The sequence below is a fragment of the Anolis sagrei genome, chromosome 6 (genome assembly GCF_037176765.1).
Source record: "Anolis sagrei isolate rAnoSag1 chromosome 6, rAnoSag1.mat, whole genome shotgun sequence".
Lineage (NCBI taxonomy): Eukaryota > Metazoa > Chordata > Lepidosauria > Squamata > Dactyloidae > Anolis > Anolis sagrei.
Genome location: NC_090026.1, coordinates 2256818 through 2283296, shown reverse-complemented (window position 1 = coordinate 2283296; position 26479 = coordinate 2256818). Strand labels below are relative to the sequence as shown.

The 26479-nt window shown below is 47.1% G+C and overlaps 1 protein-coding gene across 3 annotated transcripts in view; it reads right to left on the bottom strand.

The window, feature by feature from the left end:
* Positions 1 to 458: 458 nt before the first annotated feature.
* SRRT (serrate, RNA effector molecule) overlaps positions 459 to 26479 on the bottom strand; it is a 60021-nt gene continuing 34000 nt past the window's right edge. For 2 of the 3 annotated variants that reach the window (XM_060779808.2, XM_060779810.2), the window contains 13 exons: positions 26322 to 26426; positions 23301 to 23415; positions 19642 to 19811; positions 19281 to 19342; positions 18307 to 18385; positions 14766 to 14957; positions 13553 to 13723; positions 11663 to 11816; positions 9780 to 9973; positions 9525 to 9681; positions 5856 to 5945; positions 3815 to 3911; positions 459 to 732 (listed from right to left, as the gene is read on the bottom strand). In XM_060779808.2, the coding sequence (XP_060635791.2) occupies positions 657 to 732; positions 3815 to 3911; positions 5856 to 5945; positions 9525 to 9681; positions 9780 to 9973; positions 11663 to 11816; positions 13553 to 13723; positions 14766 to 14957; positions 18307 to 18385; positions 19281 to 19342; positions 19642 to 19811; positions 23301 to 23415; positions 26322 to 26426 (1662 nt within the window). In that variant the 3' untranslated portion in view covers positions 459 to 656. The remainder of the gene's footprint in view (positions 733 to 3814; positions 3912 to 5855; positions 5946 to 9524; positions 9682 to 9779; positions 9974 to 11662; positions 11817 to 13552; positions 13724 to 14765; positions 14958 to 18306; positions 18386 to 19280; positions 19343 to 19641; positions 19812 to 23300; positions 23416 to 26321; positions 26427 to 26479) is intronic. The other variant, XM_060779809.2, reaches the window with a different exon arrangement.

Sequence of the window (26479 nt, the reverse complement as noted above, 5' to 3'; positions counted from 1 at the left end):
TCCTCTCAGCCTTCTCTTCTTCAGGCTAAACATGCCCAGTTCCCTAAGCCGCTCCTCATAGGGCTTGTTCTCCAGACCCCTGATCTGCTCCCTCCTCCCTGTGGCTTCCTCTCACATATTTATACATGGCTCTCATCATATCTCCTCTCAGCCTTCTCTTCTTCAGGCTAAACATGCCCAGTTCCCTAAGCCGCTCCTCATAGGGCTTGTTCTCCAGACCCTTGATCATTTTAGTCGCCCTCCTCTGGACACATTCCAGCTTAGAGTCAATATCTCTCTTGAATTGTGGTGCCCAATTCAGCCGGTAGTGAGTGAAACTGAGAACAACAACAACAACGACTTGGTGGTTGCTCTTAATTCAATCCCAGCTTTCTCCCAAGATTGTCAGGAAACCATCTGGATCTTCGGCCAAGCCGGATATGCGATCACATCACTGCACCGAGCCCACAAGACAAGAGTTCACTTGAGGGGTTTATTGACATACATACCGGAGATAAAACATAAGCAGCATACACACAAAGGACACGGGCGAAAAGTGTGCACTGAGTTGGGGAGACAAATGCATAGAAGGAAGAGGGGGCAATGTTGTGTAAAAAAAAAGTAATAGGAGGGGAAGGGAAATAAATGGAAACTCAACCGGGCAGGAGGACTCTCGCTCAAAAAAAGTCGACGTCTTCCGGGGCATCCAGGTCTCGGTACTCGACAATCGCCCGGGGGTCTCCTCGGACCATCCTGCGGAGAAAGAGGGCCGGTGAATGGAAGCGGAGGGGGAGAGAGAGACCCAGGCAGATGGGACTTGGAGTCCTTGTTAGCATCACCAGCTGCCCAGAGGCACAAGTATGTTTGCGTTTGGTAGGCCTTGCTGGCTGGTTTATGTTTTAACTTGGCAATCTAGAGGAGTGCCCGGAGGCACAGTGGGTTAAAACGCTAAGCTGCTGAACTTGCTGACCGAAAGATCGCAGGTTCGAATCTGGGGAGTGGGGTGAGCTCCCACTGTTAGCCCCAGCTTCGGCCAACCTAGCGGTTCGAAAACATGCAAATGTGAGTAGATCAATAGGAGCCCCCGGTGGAGCAGTGGGTTAAACCCCTGTGCCGGCAGGACTGAAGACCGACAGGTTCGAATCCGGGGAGTGGGGTGAGCTCCCACTCTTAGCCCCAGCTTCTGCCAACCTAGCAGTTCGAAAACATGCAAATGTGAGATCAATAGGAGCCCCCGGTGACGCAGTGGGTTAAACCCCTGTGCCGGCAGGACTGAAGACCGACAGGTTCGAATCCGGGGAGTGGGGTGAGCTCCCACTGTTAGTCCCAGCTTCTGCCAACCTAGCGGTTCGAAAACATGCAAATGTGAGATCAATAGGAGCCCCCGGTGGAGCAGTGGGTTAAACCCCTGTGCCGGCAGGACTGAAGACCGACAGGTTCGAATCCGGGGAGTGGGGTGAGCTCCCACTCTTAGCCCCAGCTTCTGCCAACCTAGCGGTTCGAAAACATGCAAATGTGAGTAGATCAATAGGAGCCCCCGGTGGCGCAGTGGGTTAAACCCCTGTGCCGGCAGGACTGAAAACGACAGGTCGCAGGTTCGAATCCGGGGAGAGCGTGGATGAGCTCCCTCTATCAGCTCCAGCTCCTCATGCGGGGACATGACAGAAGCCTCCCACAAGGATGGTAAAACATCAAAATAACATCCAGGCGTCCCCTGGGCAACGTCCTTGTAGACTGCCAATTCTCTCACACCAGAAGGGACTTGCAGTTTCTCAAGTCACTCTTGACACGACAAAAAAAAATCCCCTGACATTAAGTCCCGTCGTATCTGACTCTGTGGGGTGGTGCTCGTCTCCATTTCTAAGCCGAAGAGCCGGCGTTGTCCATAGGCACCTCCAAGGTCATGTGGCCACTGGCATGACTGCATGGAGTGCCGATACCTTCCTGCCGGAGTGGTACCTATTGATCTACTCACATTTGCAAGTTTTCAAACTGACAGGTTGGCAGAAGCTGGGGCTAACAGGAAGGTAAGGGGACTCCATGCAGTCATGCTGGCCACATGACCTTGGAGGTGTCTATGGACAACGCTGGCTCTTAGGCTTAGTAATGGAGATGAACACCACAGTCCCAGAGTCAGACACGACTGGACTTAATGTCAAGGGAAAACCTTTACCTTGGCAATTTAAGACTGAAAAAATGGTTCAGGGTAGTATGTTTACTTTTTAGTACCTTGTTTGTACTGCTTCATAGTTATTGGGATGCAAAAGGAATCATGCCTGGGCTATACGGTGCTATGCATCCCTTGGGAGCCCACCTACACCAAAGACAGAAGTGTACCCCAACAAAGGGTCGCCCCTTTTAGCCAGCCATGGAGACCTGCAGTGTTGCTCTTGGGAAAACTGGGTATAGGTAACTGTTGGAGGACTCAGATCTATCTATCTATCTATCTATGGGAAGGTAAGGGCGCTCCATGTAGTCATACTGGCCACATGACCTTGGAGGTGTCTATGGATAACGCCGGCTCTTTTTTCTTAGTAATGGGCTTTTCAGGTCCTTCTTCCACATGTCCACTTGCCATATATGTGTGTGTGTGTATGGAGTGCAGCAGGTTAAACCCCTGAGTTGCTGAACTTCCTGACTGAAAGGTTGATGGATCGAATCCAAGCAGCGGCGTGAGCTCCTGCTGTCAGCCCCAGCTTCTGAGCTCCTGCTGTCAGCCCCAGCTTCTGCCAACTTGGCACTTTGAAAACATGCAAATGTGAGGAGATATTACCCTGAACCATTTTTTCAGTCTTAAATTGCCAAGGTAAAGTTTTTTACTTGACATTAAGTCCAGTTGTGTCTGACTCTGGGGGTTGTTGCTCATCTCCATTTCTAAGCCGAATAGCTGGCGTTGTCCATAGACACCTCCAAGGTTATGTGGCCACTGGCAGGACTGCATGGAGTCCCCTTCCTGCTGGAGCAGTACCTGCTAACCCCAGCTTCTGCCAACCTAGCAGTTCGAAAACATGCAAATGTGAGTAGATCAATAGATAGCGCTTCTGCGGGAAGGTAAGGGTGTTCCATGCAGTCATGCTGGCCACATGACCTTGGAGGTGTCTATGGATAACGCCGGCTCTTTTTTCTTAGAAATTGAGATGAGCACCACCACCGAGTCGGACACAACTAGACTTAATGTCAAAGGGAAACCTTTACCTTTACTTTACCATCTTATCTATCTATCTATCTATCTATCTATCTATCTATCTATCTATCTAGGAGCCTGAGGGTCCCTCAGCAAAAGGACCGCAAATCCCCCCCTCCGCTTTGGACCAAAAGCTGCCAACGATGACCGAGAACGAATTGAACAAACTCAGAAAACTATACTAATCAGAAAATGGCATCTGGTTGTAGTTTGGTGCTGAAAACAGGATAATAATAATAATAATAATAATAATAATAGAATTTAACAAACCCAGAAAAATGTACTAATCAGAAAATGGCATCTGGTTGTAGTTTGCTGCTGAAAACAGGATGATGATGATGATGACGATGATGATAATAATAATCATCATCATCATCTTTATGTATGCCCCGCCACCATCTTCCCAATGGGAACTTGGAGCGGCTTACGTGGGGCCAAGCCCGGACAACATAATACAACAAAATAAAACCAGAGCGTAAACAATAAACAACATAATCAAATTACATTTTTAAAAAAACCAGTCATAAAATAACATTCCAATAAGCACAATCACAATCACAATGGGCAGGCCACATGTACAGGATAAAAAACAATTCTAAAACTCTACGTGGGGTTGCTTCCCCTTGTGCCACCTCCTCCTTACAAACGTACCTGTTTCGTGGTTTGTTCAGATACCCGCCTTGCCCCCGGAAAGTGTCGTAGTTCCCTCGTCCGGCTGCATAGGGGGTGGGAGGGTACGGGGGTCCGCCTGAACAGAGAGAGAGAGCAACAGGGATGGATATGAAATGCCTGGGCTCCACCACAGAAGCAGCCTCATCACTTGGATTCTTGCTGGTTCATAAAAAGACTTTGCAAGGAATATGTGCCACTAAACCACGTCTGGGCCAACTTTTGGTGCGCCAGGTGTTTTGGACTTCAACTCCCACCATTCTTAACAGCCTCAGGCCCCTTCCTTTTCCCCCTCAGCCATTTAAGTGTTATATCTATTTGTTGGGATATGAAGGTAGGCAGAGGCGGCCCTAGGTAATTTTCAACGGTAAGCAAACAGTATTTTGCCCCCCCCCCCCCAAACCAATCATTGATATATATTTTCTGTTTGTCGTGGGAGTTCTGTGTGCCATATTTGGTTCAATTCCATCATTGGTGGAGTTCAGAATGCTCTTTGATTGTAGGTGAACTATACATCCCAGTAACTACACTTGCCGCACTTGCTCCCTTGCCTGGCCCGCTTTGTGTCCGGAGGCTTGCCTGAAGACCCCGGCGTGTGCACCAAAAGTCACCTCTTCTCCTGACTTTCTCCTCAGCCATTGGGACCGAGAGAGAGAGAGAGAGAGAGAGGTGGAGATGCCCACCTTTCCTGAAGGTAGGTGCAAAAACAAAGGAGGGAGCGGAGGTGGGAGATACCTCCAGCCGGAGGGGCTCTCTCTCTCTCTCCCAATGCCGTGTCTGAAGACCCCAGCGTGCGCACCAAAAGTCACCTCTTCTCCTGACTTTTTCCTCAGCCATTGGGACCAAGAGAGAGAGAGAGAGAGAGAGGTGGAGATGCCCACCTTTCCTGAAGGTAGGCGCAAAAACAAAGGAGGGAGCGAATGTGGGAGATACCTCCAGCCGGAGGGGCTCTCTCTCTCTCTCTCTCTCTTGGTCCCAATGGCTGAAGAGAAAGTCAGGAGAAGAGGCGACTTTTGGTGCGCACACTGGGGTCTTCAGACATGCCTCAGGACCCAAAGTGGGCCAGGCACGGCGGCTCCACCCCTTGGCCCACCCGCAGATTGGGGAGAGGAGAGGAGGCGGGTGGAGCGCCGGGGGATCGGGAAAGGGATCGAACGCAGAGAACGATTGAGCGCCGGCTCTGCTCGCGCACCCGGTGGAGCAGGAACGAGAGGGGCTAAGCGAGGCTCAAGGGCCTGAGGATCACCCGGCAGCGAGGCAAGAAAGCCGAGGCTCCCCCCGGACTGCTAGGGCTGTTGTGAGCTGAGGGGGGGCTCCTCAAGTGGCGGTCGAGGGGCATTTACAGAGGCGCCACTGTGCCCCTGGCAAAAAAAATGTTCTGCGACCGCTTACTTCGCATAATGGACGAGCCGTCCCTGAAGGTAGGCATCTTTTAGGTCTATCACTCTATCATCTAGCTTAAGTGGCTGAAGGGGAAAAGGAAAGGGCCTGAGGCTGTTAGGAATGTGAGTTGAAGTCCAAAACACCTGGAGGGAGGTCCAAAGTTGGCCCATGCCTGCAATACAAGAATCCACTCATCAAACTGAATGTCCAAGTGCCACAGCAGACGACGCATCTCCGGAATGGCGTGCACAAGAGAAAGATTCGAGAGTACTTAACAGGCCGCACGACCAACCGTTTGCTTCCTCAGCCTCTTAGAACTTGGAAAGTTATACTTTGTGTGCTACGCTTCCTACATTATCCCCCCTAATAATAATGATGATAATAATAATAATAATAATATCCTCACTACCTCTGAGGATGCTTGCCATAGATGCAGGCAAAACGTCAGGAGAGAATGCCTCTAGAACATGGCCATATAGCCCGAAAAAACCGACAATAACCCAATAATAATACTTTATTTATAAAGCGCTCCATCTCCCCGAGGGGACTCAGAGTGGTTCCCTAAACTGCCCTGCTGTCCAAAAAGGTCTATGTATAGTTCCAAAAACATCTTCTGCCAGCTCTGGACCCGAAGACGTACCTCCGTATCCCAGGATTGGGGGCCGGGGCTGTCCGTAGGGCATCAAGCCCTGGGGCGCCTGCGGAGGGTAAGGCAACCCGGGGGCCAGGCCTGCAAAGAGAGAAGGCAAGGCAATGAGCGGCGGCGGTCGAGAGGAAAGGCCCGAACATGCCCACGAGATCTGATCTTAATGTGCAAACGCACTCAGGACCACCGCCAAAAACAAAATGTGATAAAAAAACAGTATGAAAAATATCCTCCTTTGTCCACCAGATTCTCCCCCAAGACTATTTCTACTGACTAAACCCAGAGAGATTTGGAAAGTTTTTCTAGGAAGGGTAAACTCACCACAGAATTAAGAAAAGTTATTTTTAAGGGGGATCCCCAGTTCTCAGCATTACCGAGCCAACTCTGCTACAAATTAGGAGTCCCCAGAAGAGTGGCTCTCATGTGGGAAGTGATTCTGACCATGATTTCTTATACAAGGAGCGTCCATTAAAAATGTCCCCTGACCCACTTCCTGTGGACGGAGAGCAATGAAACTTGACCCAGCTCTGAGACCTTCTTCTCTCCATGGGTGCCACACACTTATCCAATCTTTTTAAGCTTGTAGAAGTTGACTTGTGGCAAGTTCCTTGTGGTCTGGGCATACCAAATCACCTTCCCTCTCTCCTGAGGAATCTGTATAAGGACCAAGTAGCAACAGGAAGAACAGACCATGGAACAACAGACTGGTTCAAGATTGGGAAAGGCGTACGGCAGGGTTGTATCCTCTCCCCCAACCTATTCAACTTGTATGTAGAACACATCATGCGAGGATGTGCAGGGCTTGACGAATGCAAAGCTGGGGTAAAAATTGCTGGAAGAAACATTAACTACCTTAGATATGCAGATGACACCACCTTGATGGCCAAAAGTGAGGAGAAGCTGAGGAGCCTTCTCACCAAGGTGGAGGAAGAAAGCGCAAAAGCTGGGTTGCAGCTAAACATAAAAAACCAAGTTTATGGCAACAAGAATGATTGACAACTGGGAAATAGAGGGAGAAAGCATGGAGGCAGTAATGGACTTTGTATTTCTAGGTGCAAAGATGACTGCAGACGCAGCCTGCAGCCAGGAATTCAAGAAATGTTTACATCTTGGGAGGAGAGCAAGGACCAATCTCAATAAAATAGTGAAGGGTAGAGACATCACACTGGCAACGAAGATCCACATAGTCAAAGCAATGGTCTTCCCCATAGTCACCTATGGATGTGAGAGCTGGACCAGAAGGAAGGCTGAGCGAAGGAAGAGAGGCACTTTTGAACTGTGGTGTTGAAGGAAAGTTCTGAGAGTGCCTTGGACCACCAGAAGATCCAACCAGTCCATACTTTAGGTAGCAAAGCCTGACTGCTCATTGAAGGGAAGAATGGTAGAGGCCAAGATGAAGTCCTTTGGCGACATCATGAGAAGATAGGAAAGCTTAGAGAAGAGAATGCTGCTGGGGAAAAATGGAAGGCAAAAGGAAGAGGGGCCGACCAAGGGCGAGATGGATGGAGGGCATCCTTGAAGGGACTGGACTGAACTTGAAGGAGCTGGGGGTGGTGACGGCCGATAGGGAGCTCTGGTGTGGGATGGTCCATGAGGTCACGAAGAGTCAGAAACGACTGAACAAATGAACAACAACAGAAGTGGACAGGTTGCTCCAAAAGCCACACTGTGACTTCAGAAATCAGAGTCTCATCACCTGAGAAAAGCTTTCCCTTCAAAAATGACTTCCTTGTTGGAAAGAGGTGGAAGTCCAGTGGTGCGAGGTTGGGTGAATCAGGGGGATGTGGTAGAATTCCAAAGCCAGAGGCGCATGCTTCTTCCATTTGAGCAACAGGTGAGTTGCGAACTAATGTATTGTCTTGCAGAAGGCAAAGGACACCTCTGGGGAGCATGCCATATTGTCTCTCGCTTTTTATTACCACACTGTCCACAGCAGTGAAGCCTAGTCTGTCCCAGGGATCATGGGACCCTTTCCTAGGAAAGCCATCCATCCTACTCCACGCTGGTCTCAAAATCCCGGAGAATGACCTTGCCTGCTGAGAGTTGGCTATGTGCCTTCTTTGGAGACGGTGAGGCATGATGCTTCCACTGCATCAACTGGACTTGAGTCTCAGGATCAGAGTGATGGACCCAGTTTTCCTTCTGTGTGATCAGTCTGTTGAGAAAGTCCTCCTGGTTTCCTTGGCACATCATTGTCAAGAGAGCCAGAGAGGATTCGACTTGTTCCTGCTTCTGGAAAGGTGTGAGCAGCAAGCGGATACCTTAAGCATGTGAAGAGGGTTCCATGGACCATCTTGATATTTTGGGCTAGGTGGCCAATGGTTGCATGGCAATGTTCCAAAATGGCGCCCTCCACTTGCTGGATGGTGTGTTCCTCAATAGCAAAGTGGGGTTGCCCTGGAATGGGAGCTGTTTCCACCAAAGTCTGACCACTCTGGAATTGATGAGGCCAGTTCCTGACATTATATGATGGGGAATCATCCACTTTGGCAGAAAAAATGAAATGCAAAGATACAGAATGGGGGACGCCTGGCTCGAGAGCAGTACATGTGAAAAAGATCTTGGAGTCCTCGTGGACAACAAGTTAAACATGAGCCAACAATGTGATGTGGCGGCAAAAAAAGCCAATGGGATTTTGGCCTGCATCAATAGGAGCATAGTGTCTAGATCCAGGGAAGTCATGCTCCCCATGCTCTATTCTGCTCTGGTTCTGAATCAGAGTTGTAAGAGACCTCCTGGGCCATCACCCAATCCAACCCCCTGCCAAGAAGCAGGAATATTGCATTCAAATCACCCCTGACAGATGGCCATCCAGCCCGTTTAGAAGCTTCCAAAGAAGGAGCCTCCACCACACTCCAGGGCAGAGAGTTCCACTGCTGAACGGCTCTCACAGTCAGGAAGTTCTTCCTCATGTTCAGATGGAATCTTCTCTCTTGTAGTTTGAATCCATTGTTCCGCGTCCTAGTCTCCAAGGAAGCAGAAAACAAGCTTGCTCCCTTCTCCCTGTGGCTTCCTCTCACATATTTATACATGGCTATCATATCTCCTCTCAGCCTTCTCTTCTTCAGGCTAAACATGCCCAGTTCCCTAAGCCGCTCCTCATAGGGCTTGTTCTCCAGACCCTTGATCATTTGAGTCGCCCTCCTCTGGACACATTCCAGCTTGTCAATATCTCTCTTGAATTGTGGTGCCCAGAATTGGACACAATATTCCAGGTGTGGTCTAACCATAACGGAATAGAGCATGGGGAGCAGGACTTCCTTAGATCTAGACACTATGCTCCTATTGATGCAGGCCAAAATCCCATTGGCTTTTTTTGCCGCCACATCACATTCCTGGCTCATGTTCAAACCCTCCTCGTCTGATTCTTCTTCTCCCTCCAATTCCTGAGCACTTCCCTGCTCCCCTTCCTCTTCCGAAGATGAGGAATCCCCAACTTGTTCTCAGTTCTGAATGGTAAATTGACACGTAACCTATAGAGACTTATATCTTTACACATGGGCAGTCTCAGTGTCCTGTGACAAACAGAAGTGGGTCAGGGGAAATCTTTAATGGACGCACCTCATAGTATCATACAGCTAGAAGAGACCACATGGGCCATCTAGTCCAACCCCCTGCCATGCAGGAAAAGCACAGTCAAAGGAACACTCCTTTCCCACTGACCTTGCCCTGGGATGGGGGGCTGGTTCATCTTGAGCTCGGGCAGCGCGGGCCTCTTGGCGTCCGTCAGGAAGTTGTTGAAGAACGCCACCTCCTTCTTCACCTCCTCGATCTTTTCCGCGTGTTTGTTGAAGATATGCTTCCGCACGAACTCGGGACCCTGTCGGTGGGAGAAAGAGAGAAACCAGGTCCTTGAAAAGCCCGTCTTCTGCCTGCCCCGTGGCAGACTGCCCTGCAGCGAGGGAAAAGGGGCCACACCTTGAACTTCTTCCCGCTGAGGGGACACAGCCACTTGTCTTTGCCCAGCTCCTGGGTGTTGGCGGTGACAAACTTCTCCACTTCCTGCTCGGGGTCCTTCTTGCCCATCTTCTGAGACTCCTCCTCGGAGAGGGACTCTCGGACGCTGAACAGCGGGGTCAGCTTCTCCTCAAAGGTCTTCTGCCACTCGGCCACTAAAGAGCAAAGCGGAGGAGCCGGGAATGAGTCACAAAGCAAAGCTCAAATAGAAGGTCCAAGGCTCTAACACAGGCACGGGCCAACTTGGGCCCTTCCTCCCCATGTTTTGGACTCTGACACCCACAATGCTGGCATGCAGATGATCCCTTGATTGACAAGTGTGTAATTCTGAGAGGACAAATGCATAGGCCAACTTGGCCCTCCCTCCAGGTATTTTGCAGTCTGACTCCCACAATTCCTAATAGCCGGCCCATGCCAGATTTAGAGAGTGTGTAAGGAGGTCTTAGGGTTTTGGACTCCAACTCCCACAACATGGGTATGCAGATGATCCCTTTTAAGGTGGTACCTAATTTTCCTACTTGACAGATGCAACTGTCTTTCGGGTTGCAAAGGTCAACAACAGGCTACACACAATTGGTTGGAAATATATAACTTTAGGCTAGGGGTCCTCAAACCAAGGCCCAGAGGCCAGATATGGCCCTTCAAGGTCATTTACCCCTCACTCAGGGTCAACCTAAGTCTGAAATGACTTGAAAGCACACAACAACAATCCTATCTCATCCGCCAAAAGCAGTTCCCATTGAAATACTAATAAGTTTATATTTGTTTAAATTGTTCTTCATTTTAATTATTGTATTGTTTTAAAGTGTTTTTGCACTACAAATAAGATATGTGCAGTGAGCATAGAAATACATTCAATCCGGGTCTCCAACAGTTTGAGAAACTATGACCTAGCCCTCTGTTTACAAAGTTTGTGGACCCCTGCCTTAGGGTATGTAAAAAAAATCAGTTGGTGAGTGTGTTAACTGAAAATGCAAAGCACGAAGCTGGCTGGTTGCGCTACGCTCAGATGACTAGCTGAGCCTGGGAGTTTTGGCAACAGTTACATTTTTAGACTTGAGCTGCGAAGGAGCTAGCAGACAGTTCTTGCTTCTAAGAAGATCTCGCTGGAAGAAGATCTACATGGACACCCAAAAACCATTTTGAATCTCTCTCAAAGGACATCATGTGAGTCAATGCAACTGTTCATATGACTGTATATATGTTGCTCTGCATTACAAAGAGTAAGCTCCTTGTTCTTTACTGATCACCTGCATGGCATATTTTCTTTCTCTGGCAAGACAGTGTGTGGACTGTTTAAAGCATGAACTATGTGTGATTTTAATTCCACCACACAAACATCTGATTTAAAACAACTCATAGTTACAAACAGGGGTGAGGCAATGGGAAGTGAGAGAAATCTACCCCTTGGAAGGAAAATTCAGAGTTATTATCATGTCTGCATTGGCACCAAATGTAGAGGTGGTCACTCATAGAATCATAGAATCATAGAATCAAAGAGTTGGAAGAGACCTCATGGGCCATCCAGTCCAACCCCATTCTGCCAAGAAGCAGGAATATTGCATTCAAATCACCCCTGACAGATGGCCATCCAGCCTATGCTTAAAAGCTTCCAAAGAGGGAGCCTCCACCACACTCCGGGGAAATAAGAGAAATAAGCACTGGTCACCAGGATAGAGCAACAAAGCAACCTCGTGGCCCCCCAGGCAAGACTGTCCATTTGGCAGCCAGGCTGTCACCTAAAAGTCCTTGGGGTTTATGTCAGAAGTGGGCAAACTGGTCCAGGGCCCAATTGGATGCCCAAAATGCCTGCCCACGCGCCCCCTCCTCAGCTCCAGCCTTACCTTCCCTGTGGGTGACGCGGTTGGGGGGGATGGGCCCCCGGACGTGGATGATCCCGCAGCGGTTGGGCATCTCGTCCTCGTTGAGGTACTCGGAGTTGTTGTAATAATCCACGGAGTGGACGATGCGCAAGTAGAGGAGGAGCTTGTCCAGCACCTGGCGGGGAAAAGCAACAGGGTGGGCAACGGCAAGACCCCCCCAAGGATCATGTGGGGAAATGCGAATTATAATCATATTCATTTCTATCCTGTCCTTTTCTCCCAGATTTGGAAGTCTGGGCAATTTTAAACTTACAATAGAATATTGCTTATCCGACATAGGACCAGTTTGTGGCGCAGCTAGTTAGTGGCCAGCTCCATTAAATCACTACTGACCGAAAGGTCATGAGTTTGAAGCCAGTCTGGGTTCAAAGCTCCCAACCATTAATAGTCTAGCTTGCTGTTGGCCTATGCTGCCCGAAAGAAATTTAGGTACCGCTTTAAACGAGGAGGCTAATTTAACTACTTTACGACACCATAAAACCTGAGTCAGAGTGAGCTCCTGACCATTATTAGACCAGCTTGCTATTTACCTATGCAGCCTAAAAGACAGTTGTATCTGTCAAGTAGGAAATTTAGGTACTGCTTTAAACGAGGAGGCTAATTTAACTACTTTACGACACCATAAAACATGAGTCAGAGTGAGCTCCTGACCATTAATAGTCCAGCTTGCTATTTACCTATGCAGCCTAAAAGACAGTTGTATCTGTCAAGTAGGAAATTTAGGTACTGCTTTAAACGAGGAGGCTAATTTAACTACTTTACGACACCATAAAACATGAGTCAGAGTGAGCTCCTGACCATTAATAGTCCAGCTTGCTATTTACCTATGCAGCCTAAAAGACAGTTGTATCTGTCAAGTAGGAAATTTAGGTACTGCTTTAAACGAGGAGGCTAATTTAACTACTTTACGACACCATAAAACATGAGTCAGAGTGAGCTCCTGACCATTAATAGTCCAGCTTGCTATTTACCTATGCAGCCTAAAAGACAGTTGTATCTGTCAAGTAGGAAATTTAGGTACTGCTTTAAACGAGGAGGCTAATTTAACTACTTTACGACACCATAAAACCCGAGTCAGAATGAGCTCCTGACCATTATTAGTCCAGCTTGCTATTCACCTATGCAGCCTGAAAGACAGTTGCATCTGTCAAGTAGAAAATTTAGGTACCGCTTTATATGAGGAGGCTAATTTAACTACTTTACGACACCATAAATCCTGAGTCAGAGTGAGCTCCTGACCATTAATAGTCCAGCTTGCTATTTACCTATGCAGCCTAAAAGACAGTTGCATCTGTCAAGTAGAAAATTTAGGTACCGCTTTATATGAGGAGGCTAATTTAACTACTTTATGACACCATAAAACCTGAGTCAGAATGAGCTCCTGATCATTAATAGTCCGGCTTGCTATTCACTTATGCAGCCTGAAAGACAGTTGCATCTATCAAGTAGGAAATTTAGGTACCGCTTTATGTGGAGAGGCTAATTTAACTAATTAACAACACCATAAAACCTTCCAGCTGGAAAGTTGAATTGCATCTTTGTCTGTCTATATATGTTATATGTCTAATTGGCATTGAATGTTTGCCATGTATATGTGCATTGTAATCCGCCCTGAGTCCCCAGTGCGGTGAGAAGGGCAGAATATAAATACTGTCAATAAATAAATAAATGGGCCAGCAGAATGTCGGATAAACGAAAATGTCAGATAATAGAGACTAATTAAGCAGTTGAAGGGCAAAAGGAAGGGGCCTGAGACTGTTAGGAGTTGTGGGAGTTGGAATCCAAAGCAGCTGGAGGGAGGGCTGAAGTTGGCACGACACTCTCCCATCCCACTGCCTCCCGTGCAGTTACCTTGACCAGCTTCTCGTCTCTCTCCACCGTGATCTCTGCGGGGTTCCCTTCCTTGGGGGCCTCTTCGGAGGTGTCCCCGCTCTTGCCCAGCAGCTCTTCCTCCTCGGCGCTCACCTCCTCGATCAGGTAGTCCGTGATGTTCTTGAGGATGGGGTTCTGGGAGGGCAGGCTCTGAAAGAGCGGAGGAGGAGAAGGGGTCTTCGGTGACAAAGAGCAGATGCCCCAAAACAAACCAGAACCACCTGGACCTAAAGGCACAATGGGCTGCGAGGAGAAGCCCAACCTGGGCCAGTGCTTCCTCGTGGCTTCTAACTCAGTCCCATTAAAAGCTGAAGCGCCATATTGAAAAGCAGCAAGGTAGAAATGCTCTGGGTTGTTGTAGGTTTTTTGGGACTATATGGTCATGTTCTGGAGGCAATTTTTCTCCTGACGTTTCGCCTGCATCTACAGCAAGCATCCTCAGAGGTAATGAGGTCTGTTGGGACTAGGAAAATGGGGTTTATATATCTGTGGAAAGTCCAGGGTGGGACAACGGACTGTTGTCTGCTGGAGCTAGGTGTGACTGTTTCAACTGACCACCTTGATTAGCGTTTGATGGCCTGGCAGTGCCTGGGGCAATCTTTTGTTGAGAGGTGATTAGATGTCCCAGATTGTGTCCTCTCTGTTGCTTCGCTGTTGTAATTTTAGAGGTTTTTAATACTGGGAGGCAGATGTTGTTCATTTTTATGGTTTCCAGGTTGGGCGCTGCGTTTGGTGGTCCCTATGTATACTTGTCCACAGCTGCATGGAGCATGCTCCCCTGAGGCAGGCCGTTTAAATGCTACGTTCAGCAAAGGACAAGAGGGATCCTCTCACCTCTGCAGGAGTCTACCGTATACCATGCAGCTGTGGACAAGTCTCCAGAGGGACCACCAAACGCAGCAGCGTTGCCCAGGCACGAATCAAGGAACATGAAAGGCACTGTAGACGACTCCAACCAGAGAAGTCAGCCATAGCAGAGCGCCTGATGAACCAACCTGGACACAGCATAGTATTATTTGAGAGCACAGCAATGCTGGACCACTCCAACAACCACCATGTCAGACTACACAAAGAAGCACACAAAAACAGAGGCAAACTCTTCCTGCAAGATAATCTGAGATGAGCGTGATCACCCTCTTAGGGATTGACCACTAGTTCTCATTTCCCTTCTCCTCTCCACTGGGCAACTCACCGAGACTTCGGAGGCAGGGCGTGCCTCTCCGGCTCCCCACAGCTGGGTCCGGTCGTCCATGGTGTGGATCAGCTTGGCGGCCAGCTTGATGTCGTTGCGCAGGATCTGCTTGTGCTGCGTGATGCCATTGACGTTGCGCACGCGCCGGGTCAGGTCCCGGTTTACCCCGGGGCTCAGCTCACAGTCCCGGAGCTTTGGAGAGAGAGGAAGGGAAGAGGCCACGTGAGTTTTCTCCCTCACAAATGATTCTGCTCTTTTATCTCACCCTGAGTTTTAATTCATTTTATGTACATGTGGCCTGTGCACTGTCACTATGTTTGGTTTACTGCTTTTTCTTTCTTTTTAAATTTTTTTGTGTATATTGTTTACTATATATGTTGTTTACTTTACTGCAACTTGCATTTTATTTTATTGTAATTTGTTATTTGGGCTTGGCCTCATGTAAATCGCCCTGAATCCTAGTTGGTGGAGATGGTGGCGGGATATAAATAAAGTTATTATTATTATTACTAGCTGTCCCCTGCCACGCGTTGCTGTGGCCCACATGGGGTTTCTGTGTGGGAGGTTTGACCCAATTCTATCATCGGTGTGGTTCAGAATGCTCTGTGATTGTAGGTGAACTATAAATCCCAGCAACTACAACTCCCAAATGTCAAGATTCTATTTCCCCCAAACTCCACCAGTGTTCACATTTGGGCATATTAAGTATTCATGTAGTTTGGTCCAGCTCCATCATTGTTTGAGTCCACAGTGATCTCTGGATGTAGGGGAACTACAACTCCAAAACCAAAGGACACTCCCCTCCAAACCCTTCCAGTATTTTCTGTTGGTCATGGGAGAACTGTGTGCCAATTTGGTCCAGATCCATCATTGTTTGAGTCCACAGTGCTCTCTGGATGTAGGTGAACTACAACTCCAAAACCAAAGGACACTCCCCTCCAAACCCTTCCAGTATTTTCTGTTCGTCATGGGAGAACTGTGTGCCAATTTGGTCCAGATCCATCATTGTTTGAGTCCACAGTGCTCTCTGGATGTAGGTGAACTACAACTCCAAAACCAAAGGACACTCCCCTCCAAACCCTTCCAGTATTTTCTGTTGGTCATGGGAGAACTGTGTGCCAATTTGGTCCAGATCCATCATTGTTTGAGTCCACAGTGATCTCTGGATGTAGGTGAACTACAACTCCAAAACCAAAGGACACTCCCCTCCAAACCCTTCCAGTATTTTCTGTTCGTCATGGGAGAACTGTGTGCCAATTTGGTCCAGATCCATCATTGTTTGAGTCCACAGTGCTCTCTGGATGTAGGTGAACTACAACTCCAAAACCAAAGGACACTCCCCTCCAAACCCTTCCAGTATTTTCTGTTGGTCATGGGAGAACTGTGTGCCAATTTGGTCCAGATCCATCATTGTTTGAGTCCACAGTGCTCTCTGGATGTAGGTGAACTACAACTCCAAAACCAAAGGACACTCCCCTCCAAACCCTTCCAGTATTTTCTGTTCGTCATGGGAGAACTGTGTGCCAATTTGGTCCAGATCCATCATTGTTTGAGTCCACAGTGATCTCTGGATGTAGGTGAACTACAACTCCAAAACCAAAGGACACTGCCCGCCAAACCCTTCCAGTATTTTCTGTTGGTCATGGAAGTCCTGTGTGCCATGCTTGGTTCAATGCCATAATTGGTGGAATTCAGAATGCTCTTTGATTGTAGGTGAACTAGAAATCCCAGCAACTACAACTCCCAAATGACAAAATCAGGTTTTTTTTTAGTGAAGGACATACATTGGGTTGTTAGGTGTCTTGTGTCCAAATTTGATGTCAATTCGTTCAGTGGTTTTTGAGTTCTGTTCATTTGAGTTCTGTTAAGCCCCCCTCCATCATCATCCCAATGTATCTCCAGTCCTTGGGCTCTTTATAAAGCTCTTTAGAAAGATATTTGGACGATGGTGGAGGCAGGAAACAGCCATCTTCTGCCATCCTTACATCAACATCTGAAGAAATTATGGCCTTGAGAAATGTTTAGCACCCTTTATCATATAATTAACGAGAAATAAATAGAGGACATCCTTGTTTAAGGGGAGCCCTCGGTAGTGCAATGGGTTAAACCCTTGTGCCAACAGGACTGAAGACTGACAGGTCAGAGGTTCGAATCTGGGGCGAGCGTGGATGAGCTCCCCCTGCCAGCTCCAGCTTCCCATGCAGAGACATGGGAGAAGCCTCCCATAGGATGGTAAAACATTCAGGCGTTCCCTGGGCAACGTCCTTGCAGACGGCCAATTCTCTCACACCAGAAGCGACTTGGAGATTCTCAAGTTGCTCCTGACATTAAAAAAAAATCCTTGTTTCAACCTGGGATTGATCAAGAACTGAATGGGGATAATGTACCTCCAATCAACTGGATTTACAGAATGGCAAACAGCACCAATCGCTGCTCTGCGAGTGAAGAGAGGGACCATGAAGGCACTTCCATATTGTCTCCTGCACTGTGCTTATAATATAATATAATATAATATATTGTATATACATATAATATTCATATTATAATGTATTACACTATAATACTAAAAATAATATGATATTATAATTATATATCTTATATTAGAGGTAATATTACTAATAATATTACAGTATAATGCTATAGTACAATGTAATATATAATATTAATATTGTGCTATGGTAATAATATAATATATTGTACGTTCTTGTGGGTTTTTTCGGGCTATATGGCCATGTCCTAGAGGCATTCTCTCCTGACGTTTCGCCTGCATCTATGGCAAGCATCCTCAGAGGTAGTGAGGTCTGTTGGAAGTAGGAAAAAGGGGTTTATATATCTGTGGAATGGCCGGGGTGGGGCAAGGAGCTCTTCTCTGCTGGAACTAGGTGTGAATGTTTCAACTGACCACCTTCATTAGCATTTGAAGGCCTGGCTGAGCCTGGGAAAATGTTCTGTTGAGAGGTGTTAAGATGTGCCTGGTTGTTTCCTCTCTGCTGTTTTGCTGTTGTAATTTTAGTACATAAATTTAGTACACATTGCTGTTGTAATTTTAATACATAATATTGTATTTACGTTTTACTTGTAAGCTGCTCTGAGTCTCCTTTGGGGTGAAAAGGGCGGCATATAAATGCCGTAAATAAATAAACAAACAAACATGACAGAAACTATTCACTGGAATGACACTCAGGTGGATGGATAATTTATAGCTGATTTCATAATATAGGTGACTTCAGAATGCACGATTGCATTTGACATTCTGGATTCAATTACATTATTAATTTCAGGGGGAATGGGAGGGAGGGATTGGTTTGCTTCTTGCCAAATTGAATTCCAGAAAGCATAAATAGAAGTTTCAAAATAATGTTTCCAAAGAGAGTCGCTGACTGGGATGAGCAGAAAGCAGGCAAGGGCAAACTTGGGCCCTCCAGGTGTTTTGGACTTCAACTCCCACAATTCCTAACAGCCGGTAGGCTGTTAGGAATTGTGGGAGTTGGAGTCCAAAACACCTGGAGGGCCCAAGTTTGCCCCTCCCTCTTGGCCTTACCCGGATGTTCTGGAGGTTCCAGCAGATTTCCTTGATGTTGACGCTGCGGTCGAAAGTGATCCAACCCCTTCGGAAAAACCTGCAAACGAAGGGAAATGAGTAGGCAACTCCTGGGCGGATGGACGTCTACACAGACAGGGCTATCTTGTCTTGCCTTGGTACAATTTTGCATCAGGCATCAATTTTAGCTTTTCCTACACTCCTGGCTTTCATGTTATGCAAACAACTGTTTTGCAAGGTGGGGCAGACGGAGAACAAAGCGTGTCTTGTCGAAGGCTTTCATGGCCAGAATCACTGGGTTGTTGTAGGTTTTTCGGGCTGTCTGGCCATATTCTAGAAGCATTCTCTCCTGACGTTTCGCCTGCATCTAGGGCAAGCATCCTCAGAGGCATTGGTGACTTACTTTTCCTCAACAGGATTTCTCCAGAGGTTTGCCTTCCTCTAAGGATGAGAGGGACTAAGCCAGACATTGGCCAGCTTGGACTTCAACTCCCAGCATTCCCAACAGCCTCAGGCCCTTTCCTTTTCTTAAGCGGCTGAGGGGGGAAAGAAAGGGGCCTGAGGCTGTTGGGAATGCTGGGAGTTGAAGTCCAACACACCTGGAGGACCCAAGCTTAAGTGGCTGAGGGGGAAAAGAAAGGGGCCTGAGGCTGTTGGGAATGCTGGGAGTTGAAGTCCAACACACCTGGAGGACCCAAGCTTAAGCGGCTGAGGAGGAAAAGAAAGGGGCCTGAGGCTGTTGGGAATGCTGGGAGTTGAAGTCCAACACACCTGGAGGACCCAAGCTTAAGCGGCTGAGGGTGAAAAGAAAGGGGTCTGAGGCTGTTGGGAATGCTGGGAATTGAAGTCCAACACACCTGGAGGACCCAAGCTGGCCCATGCCTGGACGAAACAGAAACCCAGCTCTCACTCAACCCACTGCTCTGCGCTGCCTCATTTTCTAGGGCTGAAAAGAGGGTGGGAGGAAGCCTTACCTCCTTTCTGGCTGGGGGTCCGACAGAGCCACTCGCATGAAGCCGGGGTACCTTTTGCACAGCTGAGGGAGAGGAAGGAAGGCAGGTTAAAGGGTCAGAATGGAAAGCCCACCTCTCAGCCTGCTTAGAAGACTCAGGAAGGGGGTCTTCTTTCTCAAGAGGTACCTCCACACTTGGGGCTCCGGATCCCAGCTTTAGCATGCTGGGAATCCCAGTGGTGTGGGGCTGTGGTCAAGGATGGAAAAGGCCAGAGAAAAGGGCGCTTTCCTTGCAGCCTTCCCTGATACCGGGGTGTCTTTGTTCCACTTCTCCCTGGCCAGGAATGGAGATCCGGAGCCCACCCCCCTGTGTCCCGACTCACCGCCACGATCTCAGCCTGGGAGATGTTGGGGGCGATGTTCCTGACGAAGAGGGAGCAGGTCTTGTGCAGGGGCCGTGGCTTGGGCTCCCCGTCCTTCTCCTTGGCCTTGGGGGACTCCTCGCCCTCTTTGGCCGCTGCCGCCGCCTCCTTCTCCTCTTTGGGCTTCTCCTCTGCAAACCCAAAAGAGACTCTTGAGACCTAGTTGCAAACCCCAAAATATCTAGGGAGGCGTGGGCCAACTTTGGCCCTCCCTCCAAGTGTTTTGGACTTCAACAGGGCATAGGGTTACAGCCTGTGTTGGACGGGGTTACACTCCCCCTGAAGGCGCAGGTTCGCAGCTTGGGAGTGATCCTGGACTCATCGCTGAGACCTGGAGCCCCAGGTCTCAGCGGTGGTCAGGGGCGCTTTTGCACAATTAAAACTTGTGCACCTTGGAAAGTCTGACTTGGCCACGGTGGTCCACACTCTGGTTACATCCTGTTTAGATTACTGCAACGCTCTCTGCGTGGGGTTGCCTATGAAGACTACCTGGAAGCTCCAACTAGTCCAACGTGCGGCAGCCAGAATGCTAACACGAGCAGGATACAGGGAGCATGCTACTCCGCTGTTACACCAGCTCCACTGGCTGCCAATTAGCTTCCGAGCACAATTCAAAGTGCTGGTCTTAACCTATAAAGCTCTAAACGACTCCTGTCCGAACGTATTCTCCCCTATGAACCATCTAGGTTGTTAAGATCATCTGGAGGGGCCCTGCTCTCGGTCCCACCGGCTGCACAAGCGCGTCTGGTGGGGACGAGGGACAGGGCCTTCTTGGTGGTGGCCCCTCGGCTCTGGAACTCTCTCCCACTGGAGATCATAACTGCTCCCTCCATTCTGACGTTCAGAAAACGGGTGAAAACCTGGCTATGGAATTTGGCTTTCAACAAGTAAATCAATATTTCTGTGTTTGGTTGGATGATGACGAATGACGATCAACAAATTTATTATGACGACTGACCATTGTTATGATGTGATTGCATTTTGCTGTTTTAACGTTTTAATGTGAATATGTTATATGACGTTTTTAATGATTGTTTTCTGATATTATTGTTGGAAACCGGCCCGAATCCCCCGATGGAGGGGAGAAGACCAGTATACAAAATTGCTAAATAAATAAATTCAACTCCCGCAATTCCTAACAGCTGAAGCGTGATAGATATGAGGTTTATTTATTTATTGTGCCAGGAGTGAACCAAACAGTTGCATTGCGTTAAAAACAAACAAACAAACCACAAAGTTTGCAAACTTGGTATTCGATTAAATGTTCTTTGACCAGTAGCTGGCCACTTGGAGGTATGAAGTATGAACTGGGAAATTTGATGGAACCACAACTTTTTATTTGTTAATCTGGAACAGAGCTTGGAAGCAACCAATTACATTAAGTTGTAATAATAAATGGATGCAATGACATGATTTAGAATTGCTGTTCCAGGGGGGTGGGGGGAATGTGGGGGACGGGGGGTTTGTTGGGTGATACATAATTAAGGAATGTATAGAATGTCATTTAAGGAAAATTTACTTCTGGAATAATGTTTATTGAAATAAGTCCTGTATGGCAAAAAAAAATGTTGATTGTTGGGATGTATCATAATAAAAAAAATTATTTTTTTAAAAAGTTGTAATAATAATAACATTAGTTACTGGGATTTATAGTTCACCTACCATCTAAGAGCATTCTGAACCTCGCCAACGACAGAATTGGGGCAAACTTCCCACACATAATCCCCATACTTAAGGCCATCCAGTCCAACTCCCTTCACCAGGGCAATAAAAAAGAGCCATCCAGCCATAGGTATAGATAGATAGATAGATAGATAGATAGATAGATATGATTCACACACACACAGATATAGTATCATAGATTTGAAAGGGACCCTTAAAGAAGGACAATGATATGTTGCATATTCCAGAGTAGGCAAACTAGACACTCTCCACATCAACACTGGCAAATAAACAGCAAGAAATAGTGTTGACCCACAAGCAGAAAGAAATTACATAGATTAGAAACCAACACTTTCTCATTACTTTATTTTCCAGTTCACCAAACTGGGCCACAGCAACACGTGGCAGGGGACCGCTAGTACATAGTTATGGTGAAAAAATGTCCCTGTTCCAGCTTACTTAAGAACAAACCCACAGCCTCTCTTGTCTGTAACTTGGGGACTGCTTGTAACAGGCAAACCTATTGTACAATCCTCCCCCAGCACCAACTGCTACTCTGGGCCAAGTGAGGGGGGGGGGGGGGAGGGCTGAAGACACTTCCACCTTGGCTCCTGTGCTATGCTAATAATATAATGTAATGTAATATAATATAACGAGCTGTACCCGCCACGTGTTGCTGTGACCAACCTTCCCTCCCTCGTTCCCTCCTTCTTTCCCTCCTTCTTCCCTCCCTCTTTCCTTCCTTTCCTTTTTCTTTCCTTCTCTCCTTCCTTCCTTCTCTACCTCTTTCTTTCCTTCTCCCCTTTTTCTTTTCCTTCCCTCTTTCTCTCCATTCTTCCTTCTCTAGCTTTCTTTCCTTCCTTCACTTTTTGCTTCCACCCTTTTGTCTTCTCTTCTTTCCTCCTCTTTGTCTCCATTCTTCCTTCTCTTTCTTTCCTTCCTTCGCTTTTTGCTTCCATCCTTCCTTCTCTTTCCTTCCCTCCCTCTTTTTCTCCTTCTTTCCCTTCCTTCGCTCCCTCTTTCCTTCCTTCCCTTTTTTTCTTTCCTTCTCTCCTTCCTTCCTTCTCTACCTCTTTCTTCCCTCCCCCTTTTCTTTTCCTTCCTCTTTCTCTCCTTTCTTCCTTCTTTACCTCTTTCCTTCCTCTTTCTCTCCTTTCTTCCTTCTTTATCTATTTCCTTCCTACCTTTGCTCTTTGCTTCCATCTCTTTCTTTCTTTCCCTCCCTCTTTCTCTCTTTCCTTCCTTCCTTTATTTCTTTCTCCCCTTCCTTCCCTCTCTCTTCCATTTTTTTCTGTGTTGTCATTTAGCTTTTTGGGGATTTTTAAGTCCTTTCCACTGTTTTTGGGGTGTAGTGGTTATGAGTGATGGTCACTCAGTCTGTTAGGGGTCTAGTGTCCAAATTTCATTTCAATTCGTCCAGTGGTTTTTGAGTTCTCTTAAACCCACAAACGAACATTACATTTTTATTTATATAGATATAATATATTGTATATACATATATTTCCACTGTTTTTTGGGGGTGGTGGTGGTGGTTATGAGTGATGGTCACTTGTTGGTCTGATACACGTATTGTGTCCAAATTTCGTGTCAGTTCGTCCAGTGGTTTTTGAGTTATGTTAATCCCAAAAACAAACATTACATTTTTATTTAAATAAGATATATAATATATTGTATATACATATAATACTTATAATATTATAATGTAATGCAATATAATACTAATAATATGATATATTTATATATTTATATTACATGTAATATTACTAATAATATTACAATATAATGGTATAGTACAATATAGTAATATTTAATACTGATATTGTACTATGCTAATAATATAATATATTGTATGCATATATATTTTGTAAGCCGCTCTGAGTCCCCTTCGGGGTGAGAAGGGTGGCATATAAATGTCATAAATACATAAATAAATAATACTAAAAGTATATAACACGCACCTTCCTTGTCGTCCTCTTCCGGGCGGCCACTTTCTGACTCGGAGTCCGACTCGGAGACGCTGCCCTCGTCGTAGCTGTCGTCTCCACTGCGCTTCCGCTTGCGCTTGTGGCTGCTCTGGGGAGACAAGAGAGACCGGCCGTCAGTCATGCCCAGCACCCACACATTGCTGAAACGCATACCTCTGACATTTGTGAGGGTTTGCTTCATTTTTTGCCTGCTCAGGGTGTTTCCACACTGTAGAATTAATGCAGTTTTTTGCCACTTTAACAGCAGTGTCTGGACGCAATGGATTTCTGGGAATTGTGGTTTTACAAGGCCTTTAGGCTTTACTACCAATGGTGCCTCAACAAACACAATGTGATACTGAACCATGGCAGTCAAAATTGCATCAAACTTCATTCATTCTACAGTATTGATCAAGCATGGGCAAACTTGGGCCTTCCAGGTGTTTCAGGCTTTAACTCCCACAATCCCTAACAGCCTCAGGCCCTTTCCTTTATGTAACCACACCCTTTTAAGTCAGTATTTTTGAAACAGCTAAGCTTTTTACCTGAATTCTTCCAGTTCTCTTAAATAAACATCATTGTTTTGTTATTCATAACATCTGCCTCATATGTGCCTCTGTGGGTGAAGGTTTCAAAGCAGTTCCCTGAACTAATCAAGAGCTTAATGGTGGCAGCGTATAATATTATGATCCAATCTTTAGTGTTACCTCAGAAACACAAGCCTGAGGGCTAAATCCAACACACTCTTACCTAAGAAACCTCAAGTAAGCCAAGCGCTTATCAGTGCTTCTAAGTGGGTGGCTGCCAGAGGGCTTTCAAAAAGGGTTTAACGGCCAGAAGGAAGTTCCAGCTTTCTCTACAGTTTTTTGTTTTTTTCCAAATAAGTCCCTACTTGCTATAGTGAGCAAGGCCCATCTCAAGAAATGCCTCCTGCTCCCGCCGTGTCCAGCAAGGCTGAGGGCTGCCAAGCTCCCTTCACATCGGTGCCCAGGCAAGACAAGGCCAAGTCTGATGAACGGCACCTGCATGGAACAGTCAGCCATCCGCCTTACCGGGGAAAAAGGAGTAGGAGGGGTCCCTGTTTGGTGGGGCCAACAGAGGACAGAGACTGGGAGGGAGGTAAGAAGGACCCACGCGAAGCCCCGGCGTGGCGGAGGAGGGAAGGCCCAAAAACATGGCTCAATGCTGTGGGATTGTGGGATCCTGGGATTCGTAGTTTGGCGGGGCACTAGTCCTCCTCGGCAGAGATGGCTTCAGCAAGGCCGCAAGAAAGTACAGCTCCCAGAACCCCATCGCATTGAGTTAAAAGTGGGGCCAAATTGCATCTGTTCTACTGTGTGTGCCTGAGCAGCAGCCAGAATCCATGGCTAAGCCTCACGGTGCCAGCAGGGATTGCCAGCTTGCAACGGATAGTTGGTGCATTCTTTATCCTTCGCATGGGGGGGGGGGGGGGCGGGGACATTTGGCAAGTCGGATCTGGCCACGGTGGTCCACGCTCTTGTTACATCTCGGATAGATTACTGCAACGCACTCTACGTGAGGTTGCCTTTGAAGACTGTTCGGAAACTTCCATTAGTCCAGCCAGACTGCTCACCGGAGCATCATACAGGGAGCATACCACCCCCCTGTTGTGTCAGCTCCACTGGCTGCCGATCCAGTTCCGAGCACAATTCAAAGTGCTGTTTTTGACCTACAAAACCCTATACAGAGCGTATCTGTCAGAACGCATCTCCCTTTACGTCCCATCTCGGAGTCTGAGATCATCTGGGGAGGCCCTGCTCTCAGCCCCGCCTGTCACAAGTGAGATTGGCGGGGACGAGGAGCAGGGCCTTCTCGGTGGTGGCCCCTCACCTATGGCATTCACCCCCTGGGGAAATTAGATCAGCAACATCCCTCCTTTCCTTCAGAAAGAAATTAAAAACATGGATGTGGGACCAGGCATTTGGGACCTGGCAGATGAATAAAGGACGGTGACGACGGATAGGAACAGACAATGTGGAACGAAGTATGGACCCTGAGTTGGCGAACGCTGTGCTTGAGATTGGCTATCGACTGTGAGATATATTGTTGTTTTAATTCTTAACCATTTAATTGCTGTTTTATATGTTATTGTATTTGTGTAGGCACCAAATTATGCCATTTTGTAAGCCGCCCTGAGTCCCCCCTCGGGGGTTGAAAAGGGCGGGGTAGAAGTATACGAAATAAAAATTTGTGCATGAGCTGTTACATATTCTTGGTTTTGGGGGGTTTTAAGTTCTTTCTGGTTAATTTCTTTGGTCTTTTTTTACTAACATTACATTTTTATTTATCTAGATACTAGGTGTACCTGCCACAGGTTGCTGTGGCGAACCTACCCTCCCACTTTCTCTCCTTCCTTCCCTCTCTCTTTCCTTTATTCCCTCTTTTTCTTTCCCTTCCACTTTCCCTTCTTTCATCCTTCTCTACCTGTTTCTTTGCTCCCTTTCTTTGCTCTTTGGTTCTATCCATCCTTCATTCTCTCTTTCATTCCTTTTCTTTCACTTTTTTATTTCCTTCTTCCTTTTCTTTCTTTCCTTCCTTCCTTCCTTCCTTACTTCCTTCCTTCACTCCTTCTTTCCCTCTTTCTCTTTTTCCTTCTCTCCTTCCTTCCTCCTTTCTGTGTACATGTGTGTATATATTTCTGCATATGTGTATATATGTATGTTTGCATGTATATATGTGGTTTTGTGCATGTGTTGTAATGCATATTTGGTTTTTTGCTTTTTAAGTCCCTTCCGCTGTGTTTTTCAGTGTTTTTCTGAGTGATGGTCACTCGATGGCCTGACAGATGTCTTGTGTCCAAATTTGGTATCAATTTGTCCACTGGTTTTTGAGTTCTGTTAATCCCACAAACGAACAGTACACTTTTATTTATATAGATTTCTTATTCCGACCCTGCCCTATCCTGACATAACTCTTACAATACAATGCATTAAAATAGAATTGGTTCAACAGTTAAATATGTGTTAAGGAAAGTGGACTGAATGGGAGAGGTACCTTCTTGGCCTCCTTGTCGGGCTCCTCCTTCTTCTCGGCCCGCTTCTCCTCCTCCTCCTCAGAGGCATTCTTCGCTTTGTCCTCCGCCGCCTCCTCATTGCTGGCCTAAGAGAAGAGAGAGAAGAGTTCTTCAGAGAACACCGAAGAGGCCCAAACAG